This window comes from Emiliania huxleyi (genome assembly GCF_000372725.1).
Source record: "Emiliania huxleyi CCMP1516 unplaced genomic scaffold EMIHUscaffold_10, whole genome shotgun sequence".
Taxonomy (NCBI): Eukaryota; Haptophyta; order Isochrysidales; family Noelaerhabdaceae; genus Emiliania; species Emiliania huxleyi.
The window spans coordinates 73,775-91,892 of NW_005202427.1; the positions used below are offsets into that span (position 1 = coordinate 73,775).

Here is an 18,118-nt window from a genome sequence, read left to right on the forward strand (position 1 = left end):
CCCCCCCAGCAGTTCCTTGGCGAGGACTAGTCACCAGAAAGGCGGCCGCTTTTGCCTACAAAGTTAAAAAACGGTGATCGAAGGACCAATTTGTTGGAGAATTTGGCCATTTCTCACAGTTAAAGGGGGGGCGGTGGACGCCCCCCCAGAGGCTTCACCACATGCTAGGGGGGGGGTCCCGCCCCCCCCAGAACCTTCACCACATGCTGGGGGGGGGGGTCGTGGCCGAGGACCCCCCACAGAGACTCGTGGTCAGAACCCTCCGGGCCCTTGATTTTACGCCTCATTTCGCAGCATTTTCGAGGGGAAAATCATCCTTTGGAGCTACATGAGCCTTGAGACTGGTCAGATTCTCCAAGATATTGGACTTTCAGCCACGATTTTACAACTTTGGGGGCAAAATCGGTCGGCTCTCTGGCGACAATTCCTAGCCCACGAACTGCTGGGGGGTGCCCACCACATGCTAGGGGGGGGGTCCCGACCCCCCCAGAGGCTTCACCACATGCTAGGGGGGGGGTCCCGACCCCCCCACAGAGGCTTCACCACATGCTAAGGGCGCCCCACCCCCTGGAAGCGATGTGCGCCTGCTCTTTTGCGACCCCTCCCGGAGGGCCCTTCCGACCCCTCTCGAGCCCTCCCGCCACGAAGATCCTCCCCTGTCCGACCGTCCCTCCGAGCCCACCCGGCGTCCGGGGAGGGGGTTAGCCCTGTGGAGCCCTCCCGACGCCGATCCGACGGGGACCCCTCCAGCTCTGTGGGCTGGCGAGCCCTCCGGTCGGAGGGGTGGAAGTGGGAGGGCTCGAAGACGGACCTCTCTCGCTCCGGGAGGGTGGAGGGGTGGAGGGGTGGTTGAGCCCTCTAGCTCTGTCGATATAGCCCTACGGATACCCCTCCCGCCGTTTTAGGGCCTACCCACCCGCTATGGTCCTGGGGGCCTAAGATCTAAGTGCACTGAGACGACTGTTCCAGGCATGTGAGATGTGTTTAGCGAGTTTTGCCCGTAGGTTTTGCCTTTATCTGAGCCCTGGCCTGACAGCCAAACAGTAAACCCGGACAGCACCTGACAGCTGGCCTGCCCGACAGTCGGACACTGACAGCACTATCTCTGATAGCCTGACAACGAGCACCGAAGCAGTCTCGGGGACGATGAACTTCTGGCCATCGGCTCGATGGCCGTTCCGATAGAGTTTGATTCGCATCCTGATTCAATCGTCTTTGCTCGCAGCTCCAGCGTCGAGACGCACGGACTCACCTACCTCCGTCTGCCGCACGCCGCTCTCTCTCCCCGGAGGCGGGCAGCGAGTGGAGCGCCGCCGGTCCCAGAGACGATGCCGTAGCGATTCTTCGCGCAATCGCGGCAACGATTCTTCACAGGGGTTTACACTGATCGCTCTGTTTTTCCTCTTTTGGTGCCTCACCGATTTCGCACGGCAAACTAGGCATCCGGGCGCAAGCAAGAGGAGGGCTTACTACTTCCTTGGGACCCCTCCACTTCGCCCTCACAAATAAAGTACGAACTCCGGAGAGTGCTATTAGAACCAACTAATCACCGAGAAAGCGGATAGAAAACAAGAACACAACGCACTCTCTCACATGACAAGCGATCCCACGACAGCGAGTGTGCTGTGTGGGGACTACATGATCCGTACGTGAAGGGTGGAGGGGCCCGTCCGTCCGCAGAGCTAGGCGGCGCGGGCACCCCCCACTGGGGCCGAGGACAAGAGGCCGTTTGCCGCTTGCTTGTTCTTGATCCAGTTGGTGCGCACAGTGCGCGCCTGCTTGTTGATGTTTTCGGCGTCGCCCGCCACCGCCGCCATGGAGATCTGCTGCGTGTGGTGGACGACGAAGGAGGAAGCGCTCGCCGACGCCGCCCCATACACCGTCGTCCGGTCCGTGTTGGTGCCCACCGCTTCCTTGGCGAACACGTGGAGGAACTGCTTGGTGGGCGGCGCAATGCCACCCAAAGTCTCCACGAGCACCAGCCGCGTTATGGCTTTCTTGACCCACTTCGCGTCGTAGTACTGCGCCCCCATCGCATCCATTTCCAGCCTGCACTCTTCTTGACCCACCCGTCTCCATACGGGGGCGTGGTCTTTGACCCATCCCTTTCCAGTCGAGTGGTCGAGCGTTCCGTCCACCTGACGGCCACGCTTCTTGCACCCCACGACCGCCGTCAACGCCTTGTCGAGCGTGTTTCCAAACCCGTAGAGGTGGCCCACCGACGCCACACTGCCACAGAACACTCAAACGGGCTTGTGGAGCAGAGCCACACGCTACGCAGCAGCCCTAAGATGCCCTGAGCACACGTGCAAGCGCCCATGATCATATCTCGTCGTGCACTGCACTCGCCTGACAGTAGTTTGCGGAAGACCGCCGCCAGCATGTCGTCGCACCGGCGCTGCCGGTGGGCGAAGGCAGCCACCGCGGGTCCAGCAGCGCGAGCTGGTGTGCATCCGCGCTCCCAGAGTATGTCGGTGGATGGCCTTGACCAGGCCTGAGCAGCTCAGGAGTGGAGGCAGCCTCTGTCTGGACGAGCAGCGCTGGATCGCCAAACCAGCAGAAGAGCGCCGAGCGGCGGCGCCGACTCCGTGAGGGCCACTCCAACTCGCACATCTCAAGCTGTATCTCGAGAACGGCTCACGGGAGAGAGAGTAAGCTAAGTACGTAACTCACGGGAGGGACGTATATATCTTAGCGAATTCACAGCCTTGTTATTGAGAAGAAAATACCTCGTATGGCGCTGTGCGCTGGTCTGTGAGAGGCTGAGGTGCGAGCCCTGGAGGCCCTGGGGATATTCACATACCTTGATGACATTGAGAAGAAAATACCTCTCCTATCTCTCGGGCGCTACGCGGCCTACGCGGCGCTGGTCGGTCTATGAGAGGTTGAAGGTGCAAGCGCTGGCCTGTGGAGGTTGCGTTGGACGAGGCCCGCGCGCGTGTGCAGGGGATGGGCGGAGGCAGGCTACCCGCAAGCCTAGAAGGCCCCCGCGCGCGCAGGGGGGTTTCACATGCACATGTGCATGCACATGTGCATACGAAAAGACAGTACACGTCAGTACACAACGATCAAGTTTGACACAATCGAGAACATGCACACCTGGGTAGAGGGTGCGAAATAATACCAGCGGTGGCGTCAAGGACCCGCGGTCGCCGCATGCGCGAACACCTCCTTCATGACACGGGGCAGCTTCGCCACGTCCTGCACCGCAAAGCCCTGCCCGAGCGGCAACTGCTCGGCGAGCCACTCGGCGGCTGCGGGCTCGGCCACGAAGACGCAGTACGCGCGCACGTGTGGGTTGCTACGCAGCGCCTCGCCAATCTCCTCCGGGCTCACGTCGTACCGGCCGAGGTTCGCGTCGGAGAGCAGGACAACGATGCGCTCGTCCGCGTCCGCCCGGCCGGCCGCCTCGACGGCGCGGCGCACCGCCTGCAGCGAGTTGTCGCCCGAGGGCGCAGACCACGCATGCGCGAAGAGCGCGCCGACGACACGCGCGCGCTCCCCCTCCTCCGCACCTGCTGTTGCGCCGCCCGCGCGTCGGCGTCTTCCCAGCGCCAGCCACCGCGGAGGGCGAGAGTGGGAGGCGCGCCGCTCGACGAGAAGGTGACCCGCGGCAGCTGCTGGACCGAGAGGAGCGCGTCCTTGCCTGGCCTCGGGCAGACAATCGCGGCGCTCTCCTCGCCGCCCGGAAGCGGCACGGCGGCGGCGATGTGGCAGTCCGCCTCGGCGTCAGAGGCGAGAGGAGAGGCTGGGTCGAGCTCAAAGAGCCACGCACGGGGCGTCGCGTCGATACAACCGGCGAGCTGCAGCGCGCAGAGGTGCGCCGTGCTGTGCGCGCCGCTCGCCGCGCCCTCCTCCGCGCTGCCCATGAGCCGCAGCTGGAGCAGCAGGCCGGCGGGGCCTCCCACCTCACCACACGGGCCGAGGACGCGCCCCCCCGCGACGACCGCTCCGCGCTGCGCCAGCTCTGCCGGCAGAGCGATCGAGTAAGCGGTGCCCGCAGCAGCCCCGCCCTGCTCGCCCCACCGCGCGAGGCGCACCGCGAGCACCGAAGCCTCGCCGCGGCGCATCGCCAGCAGGCAGCCCGCCGCGGTATCAGCGCCCGCGGCGAGCAGCGCGTGCGGACGGCGGCCGCGCTGTCGGCGGAGGAGGGCGCCGGTCCACGGCACCGGGTGCACCGCTCCGCCGTGGAAGCTCTCGGGGAGCTCGACAAAGGAGGCGGCGCCGATGGCGGCGCCGTGCGTGTCGTCGGCGCGGTTGGGCGGCCGCAGGCGATAGATCGCGCCGCTGCCGGCAGGGTGGAGCAAGGCCTCGTCCGCCTCGACGCCCTCGGCGAGCATGACGTCGAGGCTGCCCGTCTTGCTCGCCAGCTCCAGCGTCGAGACGGACTCACCTCCGTCTGCCGCGCGCCGCTCGCGCGCCACGGAGGCGGGCAGCGAGTGGAGCGCCGCCGGCCCAGAGGCGAGGACGTGGATGGCGCCTCCTCGCGCGAGGCACGCGACGCAATGCGGCGCACCCTCCTCCTCGCCCCACAAGAGCTGGAGCTCGCGCACCTCCTCCGAGAAGGCTGCTCCGGCGCGGCCCTCGACCGCCTCCACGGCGCTGCCGAGGGGGCGCACACGCTGGTCCGACGGCGCGAACTGGTAGCTCACGTTCCGGGCCTTGAGCTCGTGCGACGTCACCTCACACGCCAGCGGCGCCGCCGAGTCGCGACGTCCGTCCACCGGCTGTGCGGCGGGCAGGACGACCTCCCTCGCCAGCTCGACCGTCAGCGCCGGCGCCGCCCCGCCCGCGGCGTCGAGGGCGATGCCCTGCCGCGCGAAGGCGGAGCGCAGCTGCTCGGTGGCGACGGGGTCCATCGCGTCGAAACTGGCGACGTTGCCCAGCGCCTGCCCGACCGAGTCCTGCGGGAAGGCTTGCAGATGTTTGATGACGGACACCTGTTCCCGCACCGAGAAGGGGTACGCCAAGAGCCCGTCGCGCACGAGGCAGCGGAGCTCGTCAAAGGCGCCGACGATACGCCGGTGGACGTGGGGCGGCACGCTGGTGCCGAAGGGCGCCATCAGCTCGAGTTGCGACGCGGCGTCCGGGTTGTCCACCACGTGCGCCGCGAAGACGGTGCCGCACTCTCTGAAGAAGTCGTTGCCGAGGAAGGGGAAGCCGGGCCGGTTGGCGAGGGTGAGGACGCGGAACCGGTCGTGGATGATCACGTCCTCCTCCCTCAGCAAGCTCCCCTCGGCGGCCGCCGCCTCGGGCGAGAGGACGCGCCGCCCATCTGAGAGCAGCATTTGGCCATCCGCGAGCAGCGACTTGAGCACGGCCACCACCTCGAGCGGCGCTTTGTCAGCCTCATCCAGCATCAGCACGTGGCCGTGCCGCAGCGCGAGCACCAGGGGGCTGTCCCGCCACTCGACGGCGCCGCCGACGAGCTCCGCCTCGACGGTGAGGGACTGGACGGTCGAGTCGCGGTGCAGCTGCATGTACTGGCGCTCGAGCCGCAGCAGTTGCAGCAGCCGGTCGGCGAGCTTGTTCTTGCCCGTCCCTTGGTTGCCGATGAGCAGCACCGCGCGCTCGCCGGCGACGAGGTCGGCGGCGAGGTCCTCGAGGAGGCGGAGGTGCGTCGGGTTGTCGTGAAAGGCGGGGTCCGGCACCAGCTCGGGCTGAGAGACGGAGTCGGGAAGCGGCAGCCTCGCCCGCCCGATCGCGATGCTGCGCTTGCCGCCGTCGCCGCTAAGCTCGCAGACGCGCACCTCTCTCGCCGCATCGAGCGCCGCCACCGCCGCGCACTGCTCCTCAATGCCCAACGCCGCGACCACCGGCTGCAGCGCCCGCGCCACGCGCGCCTCAAAGTCCGCGATCAGGGCGGGGCTCATCAGTCCGGCGCAGAGAGACCGGCGCACACCGTGCTGCACTGCGAGAAGCTGGGCGGCGGCAAGCTCGGCGCCGCCGGCGCCACCGTCGCCCGCCGCCGCCGCGCGGCGCGCCACTCGCTTGAGCTGCCGAGGCGAGAGGGAGAGCCCACCCGGGGGAGCGCCAGAATATGAGTCGAGGGCGTCCCCGCCGGGAACGGACGTGTCGAGGGCGTCAGCGATGCAGAGCAGAGCCTCCCGCGCCGCCGGTTGCAGCGCCGGGCACAGCGCGGCGAGCCAGTCGGCCATCTCGCCCTCGCCGATCGGCGGGAGCTCGTGCCACGCGAAGAGAGGGAGCAAGTCCGACGAGAGCCAGCGGTCGGTCGGGCTCGGAGGCTGGGCGAGCGCGACGACGCGGAAGGATGGGTGGACTCGGCGGACCGAGCAGCTGTCGGCGAGCTGCTGCGCGGTGAGGCCGAGCCGCTCCCGCAGCGCGTCGAAGTGGCCGGCGCGAAGGAGGCGAGTGCCGTCGTGCAGCGTCGCCTCGCCGTCGAGCAGCAGCTGGTGCAGCGAGGCGAGCCCGTCGGGTCGCAGCCGGTGGATGCCGTCGAGGACGCAGAGGTCGCCCGCGAGCGCCGCCTCGACGAGCGGCGAGTCGCGCCAGCTGGTGTTGCCCGCCGTGTCGAGGGTTCTAGCTGGCGGTACAGCGGCACCGTCCGCACGCGGTAGCCGAACGCCGCGCCGAACCGGTGCGCCAAAGCGCTCTTCCCTCCCCCGGCGGCGCCAACGAGGCAGAGGTGCGCCCCGCTGGCGTGGTCCTCCGCCATCGCAAGCAGGCAAGCGCGCAGCGCCGGCGTCTCCACCCACGCCTCGCCGCCGCCGACCGCCCCGCCGCTCGCCGTGCCGTGCAGAGCACCGACAGGGACCTCGACGCCGCGCGTGCACCCGAGCCCGACCCTCGCCGTGACGCCCTGCCCCGCGATGACGCCCTCGACGACCGCGCCGTCCGGCTCCACGACACTGGCAGGCCGCCTTTGGCCCTGCAACTGGGATGGCGGCGGCATGCCGGCAGCCTCGAACGCCGCCGCCACGCCCGCCGCCTCCGGCGCCTCGAGCCCCATCAGCCGGTGTGGAAAGCTGCGGTGGAGGAGGGGTGGCAGTGCGTCGCCGCCGCCGCAGTCATAGTGCGCCGGGAAGGAAGCGAGGACTCTGGCCGCCCGCCGCAAGGAGCAGTCGCTGAGGTGGAGGAGCCTTCCTTCCGCCTGCCCGCCACCGCTCCCTCTCGCCGCCGCCCGCACCGCCTCTGCCCAGCTCACAAGGCTCTGCGCCGCACCCCGCGGCGCCGCCTCGCGGCTCGACGAGAGCAGCGCGCGCACCGAGGCGAGCTGCAGCGCGGGCGGCGGCACTCCGCAGAAGAGGCCTTGGAAGCGAGAGCGCAGCGGCGGGTCGAGCGGGAAGCCGGCAAAGGCAGGGACGGGCAGCCCGGTGGCGATGACGCGAAAGTCGTGGTGGACGCGCACGTAGCCTCGAGCGGCGAGAGAGGCGTGCGTGTGGTCGCCGCTCGCGAGGAGCGCGTCGAAGCGCGCTGGCGACATGAGGAAGCGACCGTCGGGGAGGCCCATCTCCCGGTTCTCGAGCAGGTTGTTGAGCGTGGGCAGCACGTTGCGCTCCGCCTTTTCGACGCCGTCGAGCAGCAGCAGCCTCCCGGCAATGGCGGCCCGAACGGGCGCCGCGTCTACATAGTAGACGTTGCCGTCCAGCACCTGCCGCCGCTGCTTGAGGTCGGCCTCGGTGGTGTCGGACGAGAGCGCGAGGCTCTCCACCTCGCGGCCCGCAACCTCCGCCCAGCGCAATGCCAGCTGCCGCTTCTGGCCACCCGGAGGCCCGATGAGCAACACGTCCTGCCCGAGCGCCTCCTTCTGCGCCATCCACCGGAGGTGCTGCGGAGGTGCGGGAGAGCCGGCTGCAGCAAAGGCGTGCGGCACGAGGTGTGGCGTCTTGGCAGCCGAGACCTTGACAGTCACGTCGGCCACGCGGACGGAGGCAGTGCAGAGTCGCCTCGTGGGGAGCAGCCGCATGACCACTACAGCATTCGGCCGTCTCAAGTGCGGTGCATGCTGTAGTGTTCGAAGAGCGTGGGTTCTCGAGTTCTCGACGTGGATATCCTCGCGCGTTGGGTAGCGAGGTCGGTGTGAATTACGCGCGAGCTGCGTGGAAGACGCGGCGATTTTCTCGGGCGGCTATGTACTCTCTCTTCCATCATGTACTCTCTCTCCATGTACTCTCTCTCTCTCTCTCTCTCCCTCCATCTTGCATCTATGCTTCGACTCACCTAGATGCTAGAACCTCTGTTCTTCACCCTCCAGTGTCAAGAATTTCTTGTTGGTTAATAAAAATCTCTCTCTCCCCAGTGTCCAGATTTGTTGAGTGCATGGGACTTTTCTTTTTCGAAATCGTTCTATAGGTCTACCCTCGTGGAGAAGCTCACTTCTCTCGTCTCACTTTACTCGCCAACCGCTCCACCAGCCCGTGCACGAACTCTCACTCAGTCACCGCCAACGTACCTCGATATGATCTCCGTGTTGCCGTCTCGAAAGGTTGCCCCGTTGCACTCCTCGATGCAGCCTCTCGTCAAGGAGAGCTCGTCCACACAAAAGTCTGCCGGCAGCCGCCGCGGCCGCCCCTCGATCGGCTTCGCGACGTAGCACGAGAGCATCCGCGCGCGCCTCGCCGCGGCGACCACAGTCGAGTGGTCGCTCACGACCATCACCTATGGCACGCCGTGCCGCCTGAGGATGGCGGTGCACCCCAGCGGCGCCGGACCTCCGCCGCAGAGGCGCCACCGAGCCGGGAGTGAGGTCGAGGGCCTCCGCCACCTCGCCCAGCGCCTCCGCCTCGCCGCGCCGCGCTCGTGCGGCCGCGGCCGGGTCGAGCGACGTGGCGAAGGGGGGCACCTGCAGCGACTCGGCGAGCGAGGCCGCCTGCGCCTCCATCCGAGCCACGTCATCGTCGTCGTCCGACGGGAGTAGCAGCCGGAGCATGCCCCTCATGTCGAGGTAGTGGAGCAGGTCCTTTGCGCCCGGCTGGAAGGCGTAGCCGCCCGTGTCCACCTGCGCTCGCCGCTCGCTCTCTGAGTGCCGGCGCACCGCCTTCTCGCGCTCCTTCTCGACACGTCCAAACTCGGTCATGAGGAGCGGCCCGCCCGCGTCGGCGTCGCGGCCGTGGTGCAGGAGCTGCGCGGCTCCACGCGAGCGGAGTTTGTCGGCGTACTTGTCCCGCGGTGAAGCGGCGCCGGCGCTGGCAGTTGCCTCCACGGTGACTGCAGCCTTGGCAAGGAAGTCAGTCAGCCTGCCGACGAGCTCGTCTCGGTCGCCAACATTGCTGAGCCCCTGCTGACGGCAGTGGTCGCGCAGCTGAGATATTAGCATGGAAGAGATTGTGTCAGCGCGAAGGACGTCGGGCTCGATGATCGGAGCCGCCGGCCTCGATTGCTCCTTCCGCGCGCGCTCGTGAGGGTGGCGCATGAGCACGCGGGCGTCGAACAAGAGAGCTCTCACGCTGAGACGGCCACCCACCTTCCAGGCGAGCGATGTGGAGCCCGTGCCGAAGCTCATGTACGTATCGCTGGCTTCTACCCGGTACCCGGGTACAGTGGGTTGCGTTATTCCGCGAAAATCTAAGAAACCACGCGGCCGCAGGCGCGGCCCCGAGAAAAGGCCAGACGAGTGTGAACGGGAGCCTCAGCCGAAAATTTCTCTTCGCCTGCGGCGCGCGCACTTGTCACTTTCCAAGTCTGCGGTGTTCTGAGTGGAGTGCGAGTGGATGGAGGCGTGTGTGCGTCTCCCGTCATCCAGAGAGCCGACTCGGCGGCAGACTCTGGCATCGCCCTCGCCGCTCGCGGACCGCAGCTTACCTCTTACTTGAGCACTTGAGCACTGGATAGGGTCGGTTCCGCATGGTACGGGACCCCTCGATCGTCTCGCCCACCCTCACTGGTGTGTTCATTGGGGGGGGGCATAACAAACACGGTACAGGATCGAGGTGCACGCTGCCAAAGCAGTGTCGTCCCCCCTCTCCCCGACGGCGATGGCGGTGTGACCGATCGAGCTACAAGAGGAACTTGTTCAGCAGGATGCCAGGATCCGGGCCGTCGGATGCACTACCTCACTGGGCCTGAGACCACCGCACGGCCAGCCCTTCACCACTCCGGGTTTGCGTGGAGTCGTGCCTGCAGGAGGCTGTGGCCGCGCGCGAGCGCGCGCTTCGGTCAGTTGTAGAATGGACTTTTTTGTAGAATGGAGAGTATGCATGTGTGGCACGCGCGCGGATCTTTGGGCCGGTGTTGAACGAACATTTTTATGGCCGTATCGTCGGCGGGGAAAAAGAAAGAAAGAAAACAGACAACCCAAGGGAGGGATGGGAGGACGGCACGCCGCCACCACACAGGGATTTTAAGGAGAGGAGTGATGCGCTAGCCGTCGCCCACCCTAGGGAGTCTGCCTCTTCCTATCTCTCTTCGCAGTCTCTCGCCGCTTCTCGCTGCAGCCTTCATGCCACCTCTGTGAGAGAGAGTGCATGTTTAAATTCTTTCCTGCTTCCGGGACGCTCGAGGGTCTCGCAGTGGTGCGCACTGAGACGATGTGGCACCTCCTGCTTCTGCTGCTGATCGGCTATGCGCGTGCCTACGTGATGATGCACGCACCGCCGTCCCGTGTGGCGGCCACCATGCCCGCTGCTGCCGCCGATGCCGTCGTCGTCGCTTCTTCTGGCCCCGTAGCCGCCGTCCCGGCGATCGCAGCAGCAGCAGCGTCCGCACGTGCGCGTGCCGTGAGAATGGGCCGCTCACGCGCGAAAAAGGTCTTCCAGAAGAAGGAGGCCAAGGCGGAGGCGCTCGAGGTAAGCAAACGAGCAGCGCCTCCGCTGCCGCCTGCCGCGGAGCTGCCGCCGCCGCCGCCGCCGCCGCCGCCCGAGGAGGAGGTGAACCCGGGTGCTGTCCCCGGCACCGCGCTGCGTATCCTGGAGTACCCGCACCCGCTGCTGCGCGCGCCGAACGCGGAGGTCCGCGACTTTGACGCCGGGCTGCAGAGACTGGCCAAGGAGATGTTTTCGATCATGTACGCCTCGCGCGGCGTCGGGCTCGCGGCGCCTCAGCTCGGCATCAATCAGCGGCTGATGGTGTTCAACCCGGAGGGGAGGAAGGAGAAGTGGCTGAGCGAGGTGGTGCTCTGCAACCCGCGCATCGTCGACTCGGGGCCGGGCGGGCCGGTCGAGGTTGAGGGGTGCCTCTCCTTCCCGGGCTTCACGGCGGACGTCGAGCGGGCGGGCTGGATCAAGGTCGAGTACCAGGACGCGAAGGGGAAGGTGCGGCGCAAGAAGCTGGTGGGCTGGGAGGCGCGCATCTTCCAGCACGAGTACGACCACCTCGACGGCGTACTGTACGTCGACCGGCTCTCCGAGGCGGAGCGGAGTCGGGTGCAGCCCGAGCTCGACCAGCTCATCGCGGCGCACGGACCCGGCGGTGCGGAGTAGCCCACGTCTGGGTCCAGCCAACGGCGCTATCCGAGCACTAATTTGGCGAGGGTAGAGGCGGCCGGGCGCGCGACTCTGTGTCCCCAGCTATAGACCGAGAGTCGAGAGACGATAGCTAGACAAAGAGATGTCCACGTGCGCCGGACCCGCCCCGCCCCCGGGCGACCGATCGTTCGAAACTCTCCATGTAGATATTTCTTGCGAAATAGGGTAAGATCGAGTTGTACCGCTAGCGGGGGGCGAGGGCTGTGGTCTATAATTTCAACACCGGCGACCGTCACAATGACTACAGTTAAACTTTAAAGAGAGCCTCTCGCCGCGGCGGCGGCCGGGGCGCAGAGCGCGGCTGGGCGCGGGCGCGAGCAGCCGAGAGGCCGAGGCCCGACTAAACGAGAACAAAGAATGCCTGCGCAGACGGCCCGAACGGGAAACGGCGGGTCAAACCTCGCCGTTGGCCTTCTTCTCTTTCCATACCTTGACGCGCCGCTCGTACCTTTAGGGGATGGGGCGGTGCAGGGGGGCTGAGCCCTTTGCGCAGAGCGCAGAGTTTGGCATGTGATTCAGGCCGCGGTGGGGGCGGCAGCAACGAGGAAGGGCGGTGACGGCGGCGTGTGCAGGGCGGTGGTAGGCGGCACGGAGGACGGCGGCGGTGGTGCAGGTGGCGGGGGAGAGAGGGTGCGCTGCGGGCGGCGCGCACTCGTGGTGCTGGCAGTGCTCATAGTCGTGGAAGAGGTCGCGGCACTTCCACGGGAGGAAGTAGGTGTCGTACCGGCACCTGTGGGTCGAAGAGGTCTGCTGGGCTCAGGGGCGGACGGTCGCGGAGCGGTGCGCGTGAGAGATGACGCTGGGAAGCGGCGGCGCACTGGTTGAGGGGGATGAGCAGGTGGGCACAGTTGTCGCGGAAGCCGAGCGGCAGCTTGGCGTCCTTCATCTGCTGCCTCGTCACCGCGGGCCCTGGGGACGCGGGAGGCCGGCCGGCGGTGAGCACAACACTGCGTGCGCAACGTCGAGCCGACGCGGACGGCGGCAGCGCGGACCGTGATGATCATCGTGATGCTCGGCGGCCTCCCGCATCTTCTCCAGCGCCTCCTTGTTCTCCGCGATCGCCGCCTGCATGGCGAACCGAGCGATCGAGCGCCGAGGCGAGCAGTCGTACGCCCCGTCAGAAAGAGAAACCGTTCTGCGGGGAGGGAAAGGGGCCCTCATCTGCTCGTCTCAGAGGGTACCCTCTGTGCCAAGAGAGGCCATCCACGAGCGGCTCAGAGGGTGCCTGAGCCGACCCTCTGAAGGCCTGTGCCGCCAAGCTAGCCTCTCTCGGCGCACGCAGCCTCTGAGGCTGGGGGGGGCCTCTGAGACGCCAAGGTAAGCCCCGCGAGGCCGCTCCTCAGAGTGGGTTTTCAGCGGTATTTCAAATCTGTCGTGATCTAGGTCGTGATCCCCCACCAAGCAGAGAGACCCCCCCCCCCCCCCCAGCTTCCATTTTTCGGATACCTCAAGTTCGAGTTCACTAGGACGCCGCGCCCGCGGCGCCTCATGGCCAAGCTGGAGCAGGGGACGGATGTGGAGATCATCACTACCTCCTCCTCGGGCGGCGCAGGGCTCGGCGCGGGCGCTGTGGGCGAGCCTGCAGCAGCAGCAAGCGTGTGTGGTGCCGGGCGCTTGAGCGTATAGAGTAGCGCCTACCCTTGAGCCTTGGTCATGCTCGCTGCTTCCGCCCCTCCCCGCCCTAGCTGGTCAGCGCCGTTCGTGGAGGGCTAGGCGCTCCGGCATTCTGTGCCGCCAAGCCAGGGGTCCGACGGGTGTCTTGTGGTTCTTGCCCAAAAATGCGGATGGTTTTTGCCCATGCACATTTTTTGCATGTTTGCATATGTTGCATTCACACATATCATGGCATTTGAACGCATTTTATAGTGCATTCAAGACTGCATTCTTCATTTTCTGCATTGTTTTCGAGAGGCAGCTGCATTTCAGCTCTGCATATGCATGTTTTGCATTCGGTGGGCAACTGCATTTCAGCTGCATATGCATTCTTTGCATATTCGGTGGGCAACTGCATTTCAGCTGCATATGCATTTTCTGCATTCTTTGCATTCGGTGGGCAACTGCATTTCAGCTGCATATGCTTTTTCTGCATTCTTTGCATTCGGCGGGAAACTGCATTTAGTTGCATGGATTCACTGACACACGGCCTCCATTGCGTGTGCACCTAATCCTCCAAAAAGACAATGATGTCCCTCCCAGGGCGGTGCTGGCTGTCTCGGTCGACCACAATCTCGTTCTCCGTGCGCAAGTAAGCAACCGCAGCGCGAACATCAGTGCGGGTCAAGTGCCTGTTCGCCGAGCTGACAGTGCAAAATAAGTCGTCAAAGGAGCACCTGAGCTCCCCCTCTTCCCCATCTCCCCAGCCCCCTCCCCGACCGCGCGGACAAGAGCAACGACGGCGGCGAGGTCAGAGTGGTCAGCAGCAGATGAGGTGTGGAGGGACCGGACGAAGTGCTGCTCGCGGTGGGTGCCGGTCGCGGGGGGCGCCGGGGGGGGGGGCGCTAACAGACCTCTTGCGCCCGCCTAGCCAACAAAATGGTGTATTATCATCTTGATGCATGCAAAATTCTACATTAGAGGAGGCAGGAACCGGAGCCAGATGGCCGAAGGGGTGGACTGCTCCGAGGACCTCCCAGATGCACTGTTATGCAATCACGCGCAAAATGCATCGAATGCATATGCAACGAAATGCAATCAGTGTTGTCTTTGCCCATGCAGTTGTAATGCAGGCGATGCATGCGAATGCAAAAATGCACTGCATGGGCAAAAACCACACGCATTTTGGGCAAGAACCACACTTTTCCCGGGGTCCGACCCCTCCTCAGAGGGGGGTCTGAGGCCTCAGCGTGTACAACCCCCTAGTGGAGCAGGAGAACTAGGAGAGCGTAACCAGTAGGAGGCCCGCGCCTGCCCCCGTGCCGCCGCGTGCAACCTGTCGTATACGAAAGAGGAATCCCTGGGACCCGGTCGTGTGGGTGAATCCTGCGCAGCCTCCCCCCACCGTGTCGCGATGCGCTCCCCGCTCCCGTCCCCTTGCCGTTGAGTTGTGTCCCTGATCGTCCTTCCAAGATCCTGCTCGTGCAGGCGGGGACCTGTCCCCTTCTCCCACCCCTCTTTGGCGTGTCCGATTTTATTTGTTATGGAGCTCTATGGACCTGGTGCCCCCCCCCCCCCCCCCTTCCCTGCTTAGGACTTAAGGTCCCTCGGGCCAGTTTCGGGGGGCAAACCCCGCCCGGCCCCTAGAACCCCAGGTAAGGCCCCGGTTTGGCCTAGGGCATCAGAAGGGACCAAGAGGCGTCCAGTCTGAGCCAAAGAGCCCTTTTTTTTCCCCCCAAAGTCTCGATCCAAATACCCGGACTGGACTGTACCCAAATGACGGGCCGCTCCTCCTCCTAAAACTCCCACGGTTTGGCCCCTTTCGGCCCGTCCGTTCAAAATATCTTAAGATCTGACCGGGGGATTCTCCCCAAACCTTGCTCAGCTGATCCAGCACGGGCCGTAGGCCAGCCCTGGGCAAAGAAACCAGTACCTCAACCGGCTTCCCTGAGCGTCACAGCTCGGTGATCGCGCCGGCCGGACACCACTGTAACGTCCGTTCCGGGCATTTGAACGCGACCTTCGGGGGCAAAGCAAAGACATGGGCTCTATGGCTCAGACTGGACGCCTCTAGTCTTGGTCCCTTCTGATGCCCTAGGCCACACCTGGGCCTTACCTGGGGTTCTAGGGGCCGGGCAGGGTTTGCCCGCCCGAAACTGGCCCGAGGGACCTTAAAAGAAAATTCCATTGCGATTGTCTGGGTGCAGACAGTGGGCGAGATGTGAGTCGGTGGGTGATGGAGACCAGTCTGGCACTGCTACGATACGAGCCCACGACGCCCTGCCTCGACGCGACCTTGACGGTGGCAGAGTCCAGCAGAGGCGGCGACAAGCAAACGGGGCACGTCAACGGTGCGCCGGCCGGGCAGTGCTGCTCGATGCACCCGCGGCAAAAGGCGTGGTGGCCGCACGCCGCCCGCCGTGGCCGGGTCGGCGGTGTCCTCGTAGCACAGGGTCGCCAAAGGCGTGCTCGGCCCTGCCTCCTCCGCCGCCCTCTCGACGGCGGGGGGCGCACCCAGCACGCGTCCGGGAGTTATTAGTTTGGAAGAGTGGTTCGATCCCACACGAATCCGAGACGGTGACGGGCGCTGTCTCGGTGATCTCAGGCCCAGTGAGGTAGTGCATCAGACCTGTCCCGGATCCTGCTGAACAAGCTCCTCTTGTAGCTCGATCGGTCACACCGCCATCACCGTCGAGGAGAGGGGGGACGACACTGCTTCGGCAGGGTGCACCTCGATCCTGTACCGTGTTTGTTATGCCCCCCCCCCCTGAACACTCCAGTGAGGGAGGGCGAGACGATCGATCGAGGGGTCCCGTACCATGCGGAATCGACCCTATCCAGTGCTCAAGTGCTCAAGTTTGGAAGGTGACCATGCGGAATCGACCCTATCAAGTGCTCAAGTGCTCAAGAACAGCCAGGCTCGGAATGGACACCACAGGCACCAGCGCGGTGTGGGTGGACGAAAGAAAACCGCCGCGCGCGGGAAGCAGTAGAGGCTGCGACTCGACCCCGCTCTAGTTGTGGCCCCGAGAAGCCCCGCCACGATGGAGGACGATGGAGATGTCGAGATCACCGGCGGCTCGGGCGTCAACGTGTCCGCCCCCCGCCCCCCGCCTCCCGCCTCCCTCCCCGCCCCGCCCCGCGCGCCGTTTTCGGCGCGCGCCGCGCACAACCACCCTGCCCGTCCGCAGGCCCTTCGTGACATGCCGCACCCGCGCCACGACTGCGTGGTGCACAAGTGGCCGCAAGGCCCGCCCGCGCAAAATAAGGACGCGTGCAAGCAGTTCTGCGCCAAGTGCTTTTGCTGTGTGCACGCACCCGCCCTCGCTGCGCCCTGCCACCCGCCGCGCGACCGAGCCGGCTGCGTCGCGCGCCCGCAGTCGTGTGCGACATCGAGGCGAGCCGGTGCGAGCACTGGGACCAGCACTGCCTCGCCGACGGCTCTGTCGAGTGGCTAAAGAAGCGCCAGCAGCGCCAACGCACGGAGGAGGCGAGGCGCAAGGGCGCCCAGGTGCTTTGCAGCCGCTCCCGCCGCCGCCGCTCCCTTCCCCCTCGCACCGCGCCCGCGGCCTGACTGCTCGCGCCGCGCGTGTGCAGGCTGGGTACGTGCCGCGCCCCGCCGACGAGATGCGGCGCTCGTTTGCCGAGGCGGCCGCCCCCTGGGAGTGTGGCTCGCGCACACCCACACCGCGTCCGCGACACGTCCACGACGCGGCCCCGCAGGCGGCCAACGAGGAGAACCGCCAGCAGGACATGTCGCAGGACGAGGAGGCGGCGGCGCAGGTGCGGGAGCAGGCGGCGGTCGAGGACGAGGACGCCGAGGATATGTTCACCGCGACGTGCGCGCCGCCGCCCTGTGCAGCCGAGCAGCAGCCGGCGGGCGGTCTTCCCACCCGTCTGCCCGCGACGCAGGTACGAGCCCTTCCACTTCAAGCGCGGCCAGCCGCACCCGGACCCGGTGGTCGAGACGACCTCGCTCTCCTTCGCGGAGCCGCCTCCGATCAAGTACGACCTCAACCTGCCCGACGGCATCTTCGAGCCGCGCGACGAGCTCGACAACCCCGCCGGAGGAGCGCTCTCCAACCTCCAGCTCGAGACGGTCGCGTACGCGTGCCAGCGGCACGAGTCGATCATGGCCAACGGCTGCCGCGCCGGCTTCTTCCTCGGCGACGGCGTCGGCCTCGGCAAGGGGCGGCAGCTCGCCGGCGTGATCGTCGAGAACTGGCTGTGCGGTCGCAAGCGCCACCTGTGGGTCTCCGTCTCGGCCGACCTGATGGAGGACGCCAAGCGCGACCTCAAGGACATCGGCTTCTCGCACATCGAGGTGAAGAACATCACCAAGCTCGACTACGGCAAGCTCGACAAGAAGGGGCCCAAGGGGATCCGCGAGGGCGTCGTCTTCGCAACCTACTCCGCGCTCGTCTCGAGCCAGCGCGGCGGCAAGACGCGCGCCGCGCAGATCGCCGAGTGGCTCGGCGGCGCCCAGGCCGAGGGCTGCATCCTCTTTGACGAGTCGCACAAGGCCAAGAACCTCGCGCCAGAGAAGAACGAAAAGGGCAAGCCGACCACCAAAAAGTCGTCCAAGATGGCCCTCACCTGCCAGAAGCTGCAGGCCGACTGCCCGCGCTCGCGCGTCGTGTACTGCTCCGCCACGGGCGCCTCGTCGCTGCAAAACATGGCCTACATGGAGCGGCTCGGCCTGTGGGGCGCCCACACCGCCTTTCCCGACTTCAACGCCTTCGACAAGGCCATCGGCGGCGGCGGCGTCGGCGCGATGGAGCTGATCGCGCTCGACCTCAAGCGGCGGGGCATGTACCTCTGCAGGCAGCTCTCCTTCTCGGCCGCCTCCTTCGACACCAAGATGGTCGACCTCACGCCGCGGCAGGAGAAGATGTACGACGAGGCGGCGGCCTTCTGGTCGGAGCTGCTCTGCGCGTTCAACTACGCCGTGCACGAGGCGTTCGGCCCCCCCCCGCGCGGGGGAGCCGCTAGTTCTAGAGCGACGCGGCGTGAGGTCGACCATCTTGGTGTCGAAGGAGGCGGCCGAGAAGGAGAGCTGCCTGCAGAGGTACATGCCCCGCGGCTTGAGGTCGATCGAGTTC

At 66.2% G+C, this 18,118-nt stretch overlaps 5 protein-coding genes across 5 annotated transcripts in view; 2 read left to right on the forward strand and 3 right to left on the reverse strand.

The window, feature by feature from the left end:
* Positions 1 to 3,135: 3,135 nt before the first annotated feature.
* On the reverse strand, positions 3,136 to 7,927 carry EMIHUDRAFT_199335 (hypothetical protein; the record flags this gene model as incomplete). The annotated part of the gene is made up of 5 exons (XM_005793503.1): positions 3,136 to 3,429; positions 3,516 to 4,727; positions 4,851 to 5,921; positions 5,988 to 6,488; positions 6,563 to 7,927. The coding sequence occupies 5 exons, from the start codon at positions 7,925 to 7,927 to the stop codon at positions 3,136 to 3,138; spliced, it is 4,443 nt and encodes a 1,480-aa protein (XP_005793560.1).
* A 467-nt stretch (positions 7,928 to 8,394) lies between these two features.
* Positions 8,395 to 9,463, reverse strand: EMIHUDRAFT_199336 (hypothetical protein; the record flags this gene model as incomplete). The annotated part of the gene is made up of 2 exons (XM_005793504.1): positions 8,395 to 8,619; positions 8,693 to 9,463. 2 exons carry the CDS (start codon positions 9,461 to 9,463, stop codon positions 8,395 to 8,397), a joined length of 996 nt encoding a protein of 331 aa, XP_005793561.1.
* A 1,393-nt stretch (positions 9,464 to 10,856) lies between these two features.
* On the forward strand, positions 10,857 to 11,348 carry EMIHUDRAFT_46715 (hypothetical protein; the record flags this gene model as incomplete). Its single annotated transcript, XM_005793505.1, has 1 exon — positions 10,857 to 11,348. A coding segment is annotated over one exon (492 nt), but the record flags the coding sequence as incomplete, so codon positions are not given.
* Positions 11,349 to 11,816: 468 nt separating this feature from the next.
* Positions 11,817 to 12,309, reverse strand: EMIHUDRAFT_309009 (NADH-ubiquinone oxidoreductase B18 subunit; the record flags this gene model as incomplete). The annotated part of the gene is made up of 3 exons (XM_005793506.1): positions 11,817 to 11,871; positions 12,076 to 12,153; positions 12,242 to 12,309. The coding sequence occupies 3 exons, from the start codon at positions 12,307 to 12,309 to the stop codon at positions 11,817 to 11,819; spliced, it is 201 nt and encodes a 66-aa protein (XP_005793563.1).
* Positions 12,310 to 16,007: 3,698 nt separating this feature from the next.
* The window catches only part of EMIHUDRAFT_462026 (hypothetical protein), a 6,767-nt gene continuing 4,656 nt past the window's right edge, over positions 16,008 to 18,118 (forward strand). Inside the window, exons 1-6 of the mRNA XM_005793507.1 lie at positions 16,008 to 16,108; positions 16,208 to 16,322; positions 16,397 to 16,527; positions 16,614 to 16,664; positions 16,740 to 16,855; positions 16,929 to 18,030. Coding sequence (XP_005793564.1) covers positions 16,061 to 16,108; positions 16,208 to 16,322; positions 16,397 to 16,527; positions 16,614 to 16,664; positions 16,740 to 16,855; positions 16,929 to 18,030 — 1,563 coding nt within the window. The 5' untranslated portion in view covers positions 16,008 to 16,060. The remainder of the gene's footprint in view (positions 16,109 to 16,207; positions 16,323 to 16,396; positions 16,528 to 16,613; positions 16,665 to 16,739; positions 16,856 to 16,928; positions 18,031 to 18,118) is intronic.